Here is a 14,996-nt window from a genome sequence, read left to right as displayed (position 1 = left end):
TGGGACACTGGGGCAGCTCCAGGAGCCACGTCCTCATTTTGTCTGTGGAGAGGGTCGTTCCTATCCTGCTTTTTCTAACCATCATGTGTGCACAAGGATGCTGAGGTTAAGGTAGCCTTCCCTGTGGATAAAAACACATGAGTTGGCAGAGGGTCAAGAGGTGTAGAAGAATGGGATAAACTGAGTAGAATAAGGTATGGGGGGAAAGCATGAACTTGCTGGAGAACTGTGTGGTCATGTCTCTTTGTCTCAGCCCTTGTACAATGGGGCAGTCCTCTTCATCACCTTCATTTAGCCTTTAAGTCCTTTTGTGCTTTATGACTCCTTTAAAAGTGATTCAGAAACCCTGTCCTAGCTGCTGTGGTGATCCCTCATCCCCTGCTTCCCCTGTGTAATTTCCATTCTACCTGTCCTCATTTTGTGCAAAGTAACTCAATTAGATCTGCTTCCCAGGTTGGAAAATCAAGTCAGTTCCTGTTATCACAGTGCAGCGGCTGAATGTGTGTTCTGTCTTCCCCTGGGCAAATGGGCTCCTTGCGGCAGATAGAGGAGCCTGAAGGTTTTATTTGGCACAAGCTGGACCCAATAAAGGCTGCTTGGGGCCAGGCTGTGCTCTCCCTCTAGTGCTGGACCCTTCACCTATGAGCAGTCATGGTTGAAAAGCTAATGGGGGTCGTTTTAGGGGGGGTGAGCAGGGAGATGGTCTGTGATCTAGGAAGAGCTCTCAGTCCTCGATGTCTACTCAGTTTGGTAGCAAGGTGATGATAGTGGGATCCTTAGGGCACCCAGTAGCCTGCCATTGCATCTCAGCAGGTTTCCTTGACTTGGTGTTGCTAGAAATTCATGACATATGGTGGAAAACTCAAGTTACAGAATATACAGCAACAGAAAAATTTAAAAAATAAAGAAGGTTCTGTATTTTGCCCCAGCTGAACACAGGGGAAGTGACCAGTGTCTCCATGGATCTCACAAGGGAGAGCGAGGCTACTAAACAATTGCTAAATAGAAGGAATACTTTGATAACTTGAGCAGTTTAAAGCATAACAGTTATTCTATCATGTGCCATTTAATTAAGTGCTGGGTTTTCACATTCATTATACATCAAGCTGACAATTTAAATCCTTTAATCCAACACAGGCAGCTATTTAGTCTCTGTTCATTGTAATTCACAGCTCTACTTTCTCTTAATTTGTGTGGCCTGCCCAGGGTGATGAACATCCTTCTCTGATGCTGTTTCCTCTAAGTAGCTTCAAATCTGCTCATTATATAGCCTAGCAGTTTCTTATGGAATTTGAATGCTTTTCACCTTTTAGTTCAGACTAAAAACGTTTCATCTCTTCTTCCCTATGGAGCAATGGATGATAAGTTGTTCGCGGTGTCCTCATGTTCCTGACGCTAAATAGGATGATGTGTCTAGTGTAATAATACCAGGATGGGCCTTCAAGGCATTTCTTCAGATGCTTTTTCCTTCTTTTCCTTATCCTACTTCAGTTTGTGTACTCCACACATCCGTGCTGACTCCCCCTGCTCACTTTTGTCTCTCCTCTCCCCCCAGCTTGGTATTCTGCCGGTGTTCGCTTCCAAGTTTTCCACTTCTCCCTAATGGTGATGCTTCAGCCCCACCTTTTATGTCTTGAGATAGACTTTTTGGGTTCACCTGCAGGGTCGCCTCGTTACAGATCGGTTAGTTAGTGAGTGTGACTCCCTGACATGGCTGGTGAGCTGATACTTAACTTTTCCTAGTTATTTTATTTGCTGCTTTAGCAGCCTGTACCGTGCCCGCTGCCATGTGGGGGGTCAGTAGAGAGGTGAGCGAAGCAGTGGGCGCCTTCAGGGAAGGAGCTTGCCCCTTTCTCCTGCTTCTCCATAACAGAAGGTGTGCGCTGAGGCTGAACCAGCACTGGCAGCATCCTCTGCTCAGGTGCTGAATAGACTTGTTGGAGGGAGGCTCTGAAAGGAAAGCCTTTGTTTTCTCTACCATTTATCAGTGGCAGCAGGAATGGCTCCTTTAAGTCCTCACAAATGCCTGCCCTGCATCTTGGTGTCTGACGTTTCATAGAGCCCAGTAGCACGTTTTGGGGGCTGGGGCACCTTTCTGCCAAGTACAGTGCACAGAGACACTGTAATCCCCACCCTGAACAGCTTGGGAGGATTACCCAAAGCCAGGAGGATTTCTGTTCATGTGCTGACGACGAGGAGAATGTCAAACAAAAGCTGGAGCTTGCATGGATGGATTCTGCAGACAAAATCTGGAGCTTCCATAGTCTTTTTCCCTAGTCTGTATGTTTTCTTTCTACCTGCCTTGCACCATGTACACAGAGTCATTTGTCTTTTATTCTCCCGAGACATGTACAATGCATTAGTCTATTGAAGCTGCTTAATAATACGTGTGACCTGCACATCTGTTAATTAGAATACCCTTTTGTTGTGTGTGTAGAAGTTTTTAAGTGAACCCACTTCCAAAGGAAAATGCTACAGGCGTTTATAGACACTTAGCAGCACCCCAGCATTCCTCTCGCTCCCGACTTGATGGTTTTCTTGTTACATGAATTTAATCATCATGAAAAATGGGGGATTGGCATCCCTTAAACAGGCTTGTCCTGCTCGCAGCACGAAACGTGGAGGAAATTCCAGCTACTCTAGAACAAGGTCTGTGTCCGCTCGACGCGGCACAGCAAAGGGAGCACGTTGCCCCTACGTCCTGCTTGCTCGATTAAACCCGAAGTCGTACTCAAGGTCGTTTCCTTGCACTTGTTCATCTCCACAGGCTGGAGCTGAGCTCCCAGAGACACGTCCCTTTCTCAGCAGCCCTGGCTCTGTAGCCAAAAGGGCAGGTCTACGTTGCTACTCATTTCCTTGAAACACTGCTATAAATACTTAAGATTCCTCCAGTGAGCTGCTCGATGGGCATGAAAGATGCTTTCTCCTGCTCTCCCCTCCCAATTAGGCTTCCTCATGACTTGGCAGGAACCAGAGGAGAGTTTTGTTTGCTGAGACAATCACACATTGGCTCATGATATATTTTTTTGGATGCCAACCCTTGCCTGCTGGGAATTAAACTGGATATCACAGTGTCAAATACAATACATATGTGTGTATATATATATATATATATATATATAGTCTTTGCACCATAGTGGCATTTGGCATTCTTGTTTCCTGTTGAAGAAGTGATCACCATTAATTGTGATGGACAATCAGTGTTCAGGCTGGAATAGTAGGGATGTATTGCCAAGTGCAATACTTGTCTCCCTTAGTTATTTTTTGGGGAAGAGGAGGGTGGACAGGAGGTTTGAGGCTGAAAGACACAATGCTGAGAATAAAGTATGGTGGTGAAAAGAAATCCTTAGGGGAGGAAGACATTGTGTGGGGCTTGAGGAGAGGATAAAGCAGTACAAGGGAGGTAGAGTTTGCTGAGACGTGGGTCCCCAAGTCCTCTCACTTCATCATAAAATTCATCCTGGTTGCCTAGATGAGTCAGTGCCAAAAAGAAGGGGAAATCTCTCTTCATCCCCGTGTTCTTTATCCATGTGAAGGGCTGGTGTGTTTTTCCAAAGGAGAAGCATATCTAGGGAACCCCAAAGCGATGTTGCGGTCACTCCTGTTTTCATAGTGCTGGGTACTTATTTGGGTCTGGCGGTGGAAAATCTATTCTACCTTTGCTTGCCACTTCACACATTTATTTTCACTTCAATTTCCGAAGCAGTGACATTGTGCACTGTATTTTGAGTGCTAATGTTGATTGAAGTTCTCCCTGAAAGGATGTGCACTTGAACTGTCAAGAGAGTGAGTGATTGACAGCAGGTAGAAGTACTTTTTGTGTCAAGGCTTTGTCAAGTCATTGTTGTAAAACCTACTTTACTGAATACCAATAATTCCTGCTAGATGTTCAATCAAAAGATACTCTCTTCCAGCACCATTTTAGACTAATATTTAATATTTAAGAGTCCTCCCCTGGTAGGCAAATGTAAGGTAAGTGAATAACGGTGCTTTACACTAGGTCAGTCCATTTGGGGAGCTCCTGTGTGTGTTTTTGCAGCCCAGGATAAAAGGAAAAACTTTCTCCTTCCTTTATACAATGATGCAGAGAGAATTTAAATGTGAGGATTTGTGGTTTACTGTGTCTTTTCTAACTGCTTATTCAGCACGTGTGCCATCGTAAAGATGTTTCATAACTCACAGCTGTTGATTTATTCCGCCCCCCCCAGCAAATATTCCATTTTTTCCTATGAGTGAGTGCTTGAGAAGAAATTAAGCCATTTTATAAAGATTATGTTAAATCTGTTTAATAATCAAAGCAGGTTACTACCCTCAAGCTTGCTTTTAGGAAGCCTGGACTGTTCCAACCCTTTTATTGAATATTTTTGCATCGATACTTTTTCTTTTACTTTTTTCTCCCCCCCTCTTGTCAAAATGCTGTGTAAGCAGAATTCCCCCAGTTGGATTTTTGAAAGGCCAGCTCGAACAAGGCTGCACCACTGGGCATGTGGATTTTGACTAAGGCCTTTTGTTACAGGTAATTACCATTGGAGGCTGTGAGGCAGTTGGGTATGGAGTGTGAGGAGGAATTGCCACCTAGAGTAATTTACTGGGGGTCCAGAATCATTATTCGCTTTACAAAGGACATTCAGATTCCGTTGATGTTGGTTTTGGTTACAGAATAAATATTAAAATTAGCTTCTAATCCAATAGGAAGGCTGAAAATGACTGTGCCCTCTGCTTTCAGCCTGTATAATATTCCTAGTGCTTCTGCTTGATCACTGGAACAGAAGTAATTTCATTCTGGTCTACTTGGACAATGAAAAGACTGTAATTGTTTTGTCTGAAAAACTCACACAACTTTACAAACCTCAGAAATGCTTTATTGTTCTGGAGATGCTGAAGGAGAGCAGCTTAGGGAAACAAATGGAATGGCATCCCTGAGATGGAAACTTTGTCAGAAAAGACTTGCTCTAAAAATAGAGCGTGGCCAGCAGGTCACAGGAGGGGATCCTCCCCCTCTGCTCTGCCCTGGTCAGACCCCACCTGAGTCTTGTGTCCAGTTCTGGGCTCCCTGATATAAAAAGCCAGGGATCTCCTGGAGAGAGTCCAGAGGAGGCTACGGAGATGATGAAGGGCCTGGAGCATCTCCCCTATGAGGAAAGGCTGAGAGAGCTGGGGCTGTTCAACCTGGAGTAAAGAAGCCTGAGAGGGGATCTGGTCAGTGGTTATCAATATCTGGGTTGCTTTTCTTGCAAAAAGACAAATCATTGTACACTTGGTCTTTCATGATTTTTAACACCCCAGCGAAGAGAGGTGGCCTAAAAAGACACTGAAATGCCTCCAGGGATTCAGTAGAACCCTGAACTCAACATATAGATCCTAGGAAGAAGTTTATTCATGTTTCTTAACTTGTTGCTGCATAGTCTGCAGCGGGTTTCCACCTGGGGTTCATCTGCACCCTGCAGTCCTTGGAAGGGATGGCGTGTCCTGGTTCCGTTCTCGGGTCTTTAATGCCTCTTTCCAGCTGGGATGTGCAGTGTCTCTTACTGGGAATCCTTAATACCTGTTGTTGCTTTTTCTTTTAAATTCAGGTTGTGAAAGGCCTTACCTATTTATGGAGTCTAAAGATTTTACACAGAGGTGAGTAACAGATGTTTTCTGGCTTCTGATGAAATACCATATTATTTTATTTTAACAACACTTTCTGCAGAGACCATAGACCACCCTAACGTCTGGTTTGATTCCAGTAATGCAGAATGAATCTGACTCATTAGCCTTGCAGGTTTTCTGATAAAATATTTTTACTGTTCTCTTTTACTTCCCTCCCTCCTCCCCTACAAAGAAAAAGGCTGAGGAGAGAAATTAGTTTTATAGAGATTTAGATGCTCAGGGTTGCAAACAGGTGGAAAAATCAGCAAGGAAAAATCAGATGTTTGACTAGTATTGAGAAGATAGATAATGAATTTTCTTATGTACTTCAGCAATCTCATGTGACAGCCACAAGTCTCAGATCTCTAAAAATGCAGCCTCCTGTCCTCTAACGTGCTCATGAATAATTAAAAAACCTTTAAACCTGCTTGGACATAAGCCACTTTGTAGTTTTGCTATTGAGTCTCCTTCTTGAAGCTAATCTCTGTTGTAATTTTTTTAACTTTCGATTTATTTCATGCTTTCTAAGGCTGATTTTGTTAAAATTTTGTCTGTTGTGATAAGTTAATTCAGATTTACTAGAACTTTCAAAACCAACTGAAAACACTTGAAAGAACAAAGAAGCCCTTCCCTCTACACCACCTCTCCCCGCTCCCCCTTCCACCCCAAAAAAAAAAAGATGGGGTGGAAGAGAAACTCATTACATTTATAATGTTTCTAAAGTGTCTGAAAGTAACTGCTCTGGTTCCTAATGTTGCTAACAATACTGTTTAATTTAACCCATCTGCTCGCTCAGCCCGTGTGCACAGTTGGAGGGTGCAGTAACCGGCATCGTTTGTGATTGAAAGAAAAGTGTCAAGTACAAAGACACATAGAAAACTTTAGGTTGCAAAGCAAATAGGTAAGACCCTTTCTTCTGGGGTGCCTGGTTTTGGAGCAGCTGTGAGGTGTAGGTGTGAGGGTCTGGTGGGGTGCTGAGCAATGCCTGGGTGAGGAGCACGGCGTCCTGGTAAAATCAGTGCGAGGAGTCAGGCACCTCTGGAGAGTCATCCAGAAATCTGTGCACTGAGTGGGGAGAGCAAGCTAATAGGAAACACTAATTACTAGTACGTATTGAGGTCCTGCCCCTCCTCAGAGCTTATGCTGTCCTCAGGCTTTTGCAGAGGGTTTTTTTTTTGTAGCAGAGGAGGAGATTGATGCTCTCTTTGTGGCATGGCCCAGCAAGCTGCTGTGCAAGAGGACATCAGCTCTAATTCCTCCTCGGTTTCACAGCACCTTCTTCCTGGGAGATTGCACTGACAGCAGAGCACGAGCGCTCTCCTGGGTGGGAGAAAGAGGACTGCGGCCAGAAGAGTGAGTAGAGATCAAGTAAGGACCTGGCTTTGTTACCCCTGATTAGAGGGCGAGTGAAATGCGAAAGCTGCTGGTGTATTTGACCCTCAGCTGTCGCTGGATTAAAAGAACAGAAATAAACCAGAGTCCTTGGCTAGCTTGGTGCAGGCACAGGTTACCAGGGAGGCTTGGTTTAAACATTTCACCTACTAGCCTGAATGTTGCCAGATGCAGAGCTTTGTCAGCTCCATCCCCTACAGAGAGAGGACAAACAGTCTAGATACTAGAGTTGCCAGAGCAGTTGGATGAATAGATACAGGAGAAAAGGTAGCTGGGGCATCCCCGGCTGGGTATCACTCTGACTGGGCTGCACAGTCTATGCCACACTTTTGTAAGGCCCAAAAAGAAAAAAGCAGATTTGAAATCTATATTCATTTGAAATTTTTGACTTAAAATTCTACTGAGTGTGATACAGAGAGAGCATCATGGTCAGGCATAAAGCTATAGCATTTTATTCTTATACTGCTCTAAGTTTAGAACCTGGGTCTGATTTTTGCTTTGCTGGTAAAACCCAATCTCCCCTTCTGCATGGGTTTCATCGACTTGATTGAAGAGCAGCTCTGAGTTTTTGATGAATTATGTATGGTCCTTGCTGTGGTCTGAAGAAAAGCACAGAAACTGATTTTTCATCACACTTCAGATTTTTTCCTGGCCTTGGTCTGTTGCTGGATTGACCCAGGTGAGAGCAGCAGTGCCAAACGCCATGGAGGGGGAATGAGCATCCCAAGGTTCAGCAGAGTTTCCTCAAGGGATTAGTTTTCAGTGTTATTCTGTGTGCCTGTTTTTTAAAATACAGAAAATAACATCTGCACTTCTACATCTTAGAACTGGGTATGGAGTGATACGGATGCAAGGAAGATGTTGGTTTCTCAAAGTAATCTCCTTCAGCTAGTTTTAATGCATCTGAGGTAAAGGAAAGAAAACGTAACCCTGACTTCCTTGCTGTCACATGTAGAGCAGACTGTGCAGGAGGCTGGGGTAGGCTAAGAAGTCAAGAATTTCCACCGCCGTGCTAACGAAGGGGGAGAAGCAATCCTGGTGAAGAAGCTGCACGGTGCAGTGCAGCAGCCACCGGTTTGTGCCTACAGCCTGTGGATTAAAGCCAAGGAAACAAACAATGAGCAAGTCTTTTATTCCAGATCAGACATTGCAGCAAATATTACAGCTTAACTTCAAAACAAACCTTGCAACTAATGAGGTGATAGCCGTGCATATTAATAAACCCCAAGCTGTAGTCGTAGTCATCACACCCACATCAAACGTAAACATAAGATTAACACCTACCCCACTTCTTTGGAAGATGTGAGAATGTCCCAATGATAAGTGTGCTCTTTTCCCCAGAGGATAAGAAGTAGAAATGGAAGGGTAATGAGAAATTAACTTAGATTTAAAACAGAATTAGCAATTAAACAAGTCTAATCATGTACAAAGTCAAAGTTTGTATAAAGACAAACCAAAATCTGTTAAGTTCAAGAATAAGTATAGACCGTGTGCATTTTATCTGCTACGGGTTTTCTGTTCACACCTCCTTATGAAAGGAGATGTCTGAAATAAATGTTACCTGCTTGTGTTTAATTGTACTGAGCTGTGTTTGTGCTCCTGACTGTGTGCTGGGGGCCGGGATGCAGTGCAGGTTCAGGGGGATCTAGGCTGTAAATGGGCATTGGGAGTTTTTGGGAGTGTTTTCTGGTCTGTGGTGTGCGAGGTTCAGCTCACTGGAGTCGGGCAGGTGCCGCTTGATAGGGACGTGCACTGGTGCAAGGTGGATGACGAGTTGTCCTGACTTCTCCACACTGGCTCCAGTTTGCTGAGGATTTCACCAGAGGTGTCCAGGCAGTATGTTTCCCTTCCCCCTTTTTGGTCTTGTGAGAAATAACCAGCATTAATGAAGCATTTTGATCATCAACTGGTGTGTCATGTCCATCTCTACAATGACATCACCCCATCAAATGAAGCACAGAGATGCCAGGGAGTATGTATGTGTGCATGTGCATACACATACTTGTGTGTGTGTGTACATGGGTATAGTTAAACACATCTGTACATGCTCGTGGACCACTTAGGCTTACTTTAGAAAAAAAAAATCCTGGCCTCTAGAAAAAGCATGATGAGGGGGTCATGGGGGCAAGAAAATATTCTTCCAGCAGCTTCACTTTAAGAGTAACGTTCTGCGAGCTGTCAGCAGCTAAAATTGTGCTTTTGTATCTCTTGTCTCCTCTGAACCTGGCCTGCTGTGGGGTTGTATTTTTAAAAGACGGAAAAAGTCAAGAGAGAACTTTTAAAAATCCTCTGGTTTTGTGTTGGGTTGGGGTTTTCTTCCCTGCAATCATTAATCTGTTTGCTTTTCAATGCAATGAGATGACTGAAATGTTTGGTGTTCGAAAAGCCAACCCTCTGACAGTTCTGTTTACTGGTAAGTAAGAGCTTGGAGGTCCCATTTATTTGCAGAGAGGTGAAACGACTTAGGCAGATACATCACGAAGAGGACTTGTTCATCCTCTGTAATGATGCTTCATAGAAATCATTTGTATTAAGCAAGCACTGGTAATGGGAGCATAATGACCCCTTTTGGCTCTTGTTTAAATTCTTTCACTTCTAAACAGTAATATTAATCACAAGCAGATGGTGCAGAACATTATTTATGCACATTTGTTTTCCAAAAACAAAAAATGTTTAACCCATTAACTGAAGTGGTTTATGAAACCAAAAGGCTAATTTACTGAGTGGGTGATTTTTTTTCTCCCCGCTTCCAACATGAGATATTTTGCCGAGTGACATTTTTTTGTCTGGGATTGTCACTTCCTTTTTTATTCTTGAGGAAACCAACACAATGGTTGGAATTCAGAGTATTTGTTTAAATCTCCTGGTTTTGGTGATGTTTAAATTCTTCTGCAAGGACAGGTAGTGTTTGTTCCAAGTGGTGCTTGTCTGGTGAAGCTTGCTGGGTAGAGTTCCCAGCCTGCGTAGGCTGATCCCCAGTTGCCTTTTTTTTTTTCCCCTTTGAGGACTTTGAGGGGCAGGATTTCAGGATCAAGTCACACTTAATGACTGACAGATGCTTTTTTTTTTTTAAATTATGTTGATGTACTTTCACATCCCACATAGTAGTGGGGAAGGAGACATCACAGAATGACAGAATTGTAAGGGTTGGAAGGGACCTCAAGAGATAATAGGGTCCAACCCCCAATGAGAGATGGGTTCTGCAGATCCCTGGTGACACGAAGCAAGGGCTGGAGAGAGCCTTGGCTCTTCCTTGATGGGAGCTGGGCATCCCTGATGAGACAGGGAGGAATGTGACACAGTGGTTTCCTCTGGTGGGACGTGTTATGGGAAGAAGGACTTGGAGAGCATCCTGCCCTTTCCTCGCAACTTGGGAGGTGGTGGAATCCATCTAGAAAGAAAATTTGGCTACGTGCATTGTTCCTTAGAGCTTCTCTCTGCCTTCCCAGGCTTTTTGTTCTACTGGGAGTGGAAGCCTTTTTGTATTGCTAAAGAATAAAGCAATTGATCTGGTCTCGATGCCACCAGCCCGTTTCCAGCCGTACCACACCAAAACGTTCCTCTTGTCCATTGGGTTGTTAATTAATTTTGTCACAATCAAAACCAAGGGGCTCTTGTTATACCACAGGTTTCTTTTAAAAGCAGTAGCACTGTGGACAGCTGGATTCGGGGTGCGGGGTGTCAGTGTTTCCTGCACCTGCAATTGCATCTGCTGCTTGGTTTGTTAGAACTCAGCAGAAGCCTGGTAACAAGGTAGCTCTGGGGCTGTGGTGTTTTTAGAAAGGAGATTAAACAGGTTTACTCACTGTTCTACTCAGGACAGAGCCAGCCGAGGTGCTCAGGGTGTCTTGGTAGGTTTAGCAAAGTCACTTGATGCGAGAGGGGAGAGTGTTGCGAAGCGAGTTGGCACCAGCGAGTATTTGGGTCTCCCTGAAGTTTGAGTTAGAAAACATGTTCCTAAAATTATGTTGGGAAGTTGTGGGGGACTCTGTGCCTGTGTGGGTTGCTCTGTAGCAGTGTTTTGTCTCACAGGTAGGTAAAAATCCATCAGAATTGCTTGATATGGGTTGAATTCCTGAATAGGAAACAGTGGTTGGGATTCACAAGCTGAGTGTGTCGGTGCTCTGATGCAACAGAGACACTTGGGACTGATTTTTCTTTTGGCTTTGGGGGGGAATTGCAAATCGAACCAGGGGTATCAATACCCAGCTGGAAATATGCAGATCCACTGAAGCTATGTAATGCAGGATCACATGCTCCCTCCCCCTTTAAACCCAAGTTTTAGCTCAAATATAGGAAAGCATTTAATCAGCTTGTTAATTGAGGTTATACATTTCTACATTACAGAGACAAATTAAACAAGCTACTGTGGTACCAGAAAACATCTGCTAAACAAAGGCAAACTTAATGATAAACAAAATTAGGTTCTTTTCTAGTTGGGTTTCATCCATCTGCACCCAACTAGTGCTCACTTTTAAAGAAGGCAAAGATACAAGCTATTGCTTTTAATCCATTTTGACAGAAGAAAGCAGTGATTAGGTAAAGCCGCTGTGCTCTAAGCTTCCCCAGTTTAAGCCAGGCCATAACACTCACATTCTGTTTCCCGACTGGCATCCTGGGAACAGAAAGATGCTCGATGTTTTCCTGTGCTACAGTCGGGCTGGATGTTCAGCAGTTTATTGGCACGTCGATTTTACAGTGTGCAGCTTCTCTTGGCAATCAGAGGGGGGTCAGCATTAAGATCTTTGCACTGACAATCTGCCTTTACAATGTATGTTGATGTTGTATTTGCTGGAGGGGGATTAGCAATCATTTTGAGGAGTTGCTGGCAGTTAACCTCTGCAAAAGTTGTGAATCCAAAGCCAGGAGCTTTGAACAAAGGTTTGCACAAGAGCAAAGCTGCACCGTGTCTATGCTTGTGGCAAGAGGAATGTGCTTGTGTTTCATCTGTGTTCCTCTGTATGGGCTACTTGGTAGTTTTAATGGAATATTAAATTCTGCTCTGGTCACTACATGGAGTGAGGGCTGTTTGAAAAGGGAAGGGTTAACTTGCAGCATTTGGGTTCAGAGTCGCAGGGCTGGGATGGACCTTGTCAGGTCCCAGCTCTCCTGGGCATTAAACCCGGCTTTGCCAGTCACACCGTTGCTTTTGGCTTGTTCCTGCGCTGTCGGGTGCTGGGGTTTGTTCCCTCTCTGCAATTCCCTCTCTGTGCTGTAATCCACAGAGCCTTTTTTTGCAGACCTGCTCCAGCCTACACTCCAGGGGGTTGCTTAATCCTGTATTTATGAACTGATGAAATCCCCATGTGATGTAGCGCTCCCACTCGAGCCCGTGGAATTTCACCTTGGCTTTTTCAGTCCCATTTGCCAGTTTGTTGAGATCACTTTGAATTCTAGGCCCTGTCCTTCAGCGCCCTTCCTGTCCCTCCCCAGTGGGTCTCACCTGCAGATTTAGGCATGATGACCTTAAGGGTCATTTCCAGCCTAAACGGTTCTGTGGTTTAACAACGTGGATTATCTGTAGGTGCTTGATAGGAACTGCTGCAAACCAGGGGTTGCACTTCAGAAGTGTCTGTGAAATAATTCCCACTAAAATCCCTCACAACAATCTCTGTTATACACAACTCGTTACCCGGATTCATATGGATTAAATCCCGTGGTGGTTTGTTTTGTTTTTCTCCCTGAACAGATGTGAAGCCGTCTAATATGTTGGTGAACACACGAGGCCAGGTGAAGCTGTGCGACTTTGGGGTTAGCACACAGGTAATTCCCCGTGTCCCTATCTGCCTGCTCTCTTTCCAACGTCCAAATCACCTGGCTGCCAGACAAACAGCCCCGCAGCAGCTCCCCGCTGCTGGGAGAGCCCTATTCAGCTTTAATCTCTGAGCGACTTTTCTTCATCTGAATATGATTGTTCATTGTTTAATGACAGTAAAAACTGCTGATATTGTAATTACTACTTACGAATAGCAAACTTCATTGATATGCAGCTTTGATATGAAAGTGTTTTGGCCAGACAAAAGGGAGGGCAGAGCGAGAGATGTGTCTGGGGAGCCCAACTGGCCCACAATAAAAATTAATATTGGGAGTAACAATAGTGGTGGGCTTTTACAATGTGCAGCACAAATTTTAATTAATTTCCATTTTGGGCCTCCCTGGAGAACTTCTCTGATAGTGACCCATGAGCTTGCTGTGATGTTGATTTGAATTTCAGCACCTTTACTCTCAGCCAAACACGACGACCAAAGAGAAGGTCAGCCTTGTATTATAAGTTGTCAGAGGCTGTTGTCCCTCCAGCGTATTTAGTGCTCGTTGCATTCAAGTGATGAATGTGGCTTTATTCACATCTTGAGCCAGCTGACTGAAAAATGAGCGCCTTCAATCCTACTTTAAATTGACTTTTTATATCAGACTAGTTTGGGGTACTAAAGCGATAAGCATCCTGTTTAACAGAATTGTTTAAGGTTATCTGCCATAAACTGTAATGCGGTGCTTGTTTAAATTGGAACTCTCATTCCCAACAAAAGAGAGATTTAATCATTTTTAATGCCTTTGCAGATAAATTTGTTCCCTTTTACATAATTTTTAGTTGATTTATAGGAATGATGATTGTAGGTTAAATGAGGAATAATTGCCCATTTTATTTCCACATTATCTTTATATTGTTCTAACAGACTGTTTTGTCTGATAGCTGGTGAATTCTATAGCCAAGACGTATGTTGGAACAAATGCTTATATGGCGGTAAGTGGATTTATGCAGAATAACATTTAAATAGAAGTATTTGCTCACAGTCTTGTTCTGTGCAACGCAGGATAGATTCTAAATCAATTGGCAAACTCCATCTCTCCCTACCCCCGGCGTAAGCAGCGTTTTAATTGTGCGTGCCACGAAGCAATTCCCTTTTACTGCCTCCCAGACCCACTCCCTACCTGCACACACCTAACTGCTCCGGCACAGCTGCGCTTCTTGCCAGGAAGGAAGAGGAATGTTGGGAAAGTGCTGCTTTTGTGTATTTTTAGTTGCCTTTACTGCATTGTAACAACTGGGAGGAACACAGAAGAGAGCTACTTTGACATTAAAAAAAACCCAAAACCAAACCCAAACAACAAACCTGAATTGTGTGATTATGAGGCTTCTTTTGTCCTTTTTCTATAGCTTAAAATGTAAACTGCTATCATTTTTTAGATCCAGGTAACACATTGCTGAAGCTGCATCAGCTGCTGTGGCTAGCTAGGACGTGGGGTTTGGGTTTAGCAGTTCTTAGCTGCCCCTGATGCTTGGCATGTGGTGTTCATCTCATCACGATTGGTGTAGTGAGGAGAGTAAACTACCAAAGTTAGCCTGGTTTTTCCATTAAAACAATTTGAATTAATTTTAGTTCTCCATTTACCAGATGTGAAAACTTAATATACCACTCTAAACCAAAGCATTTAACTGTTGTCTTTTTAATTTTGACCATTAAAATTCTTTGAGCAAACTGTGTATGTCGTGATGCTAATGAGGAGAAAAGAAGTGTTCAGCTTGGGTTTTTTTTAAAAAAAAAAGGTGTAAACAATACAAAGCAGTTGATACTTGTATTTTTTCAAACCTCAGAGAAGAGGAGAGAGAAATCCATGACCTTTAATTGCTTTCAGGTATTTTTTCTTACTTTCTTGTAAGGAGAAAGCAGACCAAGGTGTCCATTTATTTGCTAAGTGCTTTTCTAGTCAAGGTATACTCATTATGTGGCTTCTGAAACACTGATGTCACCATCCTAGAAAGACTTGGGCTATCCTGTGTCATCATGAATGTTATGTGCAGAAAAATGTGGGTTGTTTTTTTTTTTTTTTAAATAGGGGGAAAAAAGAGGAAAAAAAATCTAGTCTTCTATATTACTACTTTGGCCTGCTGATTTCTGTGTCTCTCTCTTCTAAAAGAACTGGAATATATCGATTCAGCCAAATGAACAGCTTCAAACTAATAAACTTTTCCA

The 14,996-nt window shown here is 43.5% G+C and overlaps 1 protein-coding gene across 2 annotated transcripts in view; it reads left to right on the top strand.

Moving 5' to 3' along the window:
• Window positions 1-14,996, top strand: part of MAP2K5 (mitogen-activated protein kinase kinase 5) — a gene marked incomplete at its 5' end in the record, with an annotated part of 134,963 nt that overhangs the window by 55,104 nt on the left and 64,863 nt on the right. For both annotated transcript variants that reach the window (XM_084267824.1, XM_084267823.1), the window contains 3 exons: window positions 5,574-5,622; window positions 12,713-12,786; window positions 13,715-13,765. In XM_084267824.1, the coding sequence (XP_084123950.1) occupies window positions 5,574-5,622; window positions 12,713-12,786; window positions 13,715-13,765 (174 nt within the window). The remainder of the gene's footprint in view (window positions 1-5,573; window positions 5,623-12,712; window positions 12,787-13,714; window positions 13,766-14,996) is intronic.

Source organism: Gallinula chloropus, assembly GCF_964237585.1.
Source record: "Gallinula chloropus genome assembly, chromosome: 9".
In the NCBI taxonomy this organism is placed as follows: domain Eukaryota; kingdom Metazoa; phylum Chordata; class Aves; order Gruiformes; family Rallidae; genus Gallinula; species Gallinula chloropus.
The sequence above is the reverse complement of the archived record's forward strand: the minus strand, read 5'-3'. Positions and strand labels throughout refer to the sequence as shown.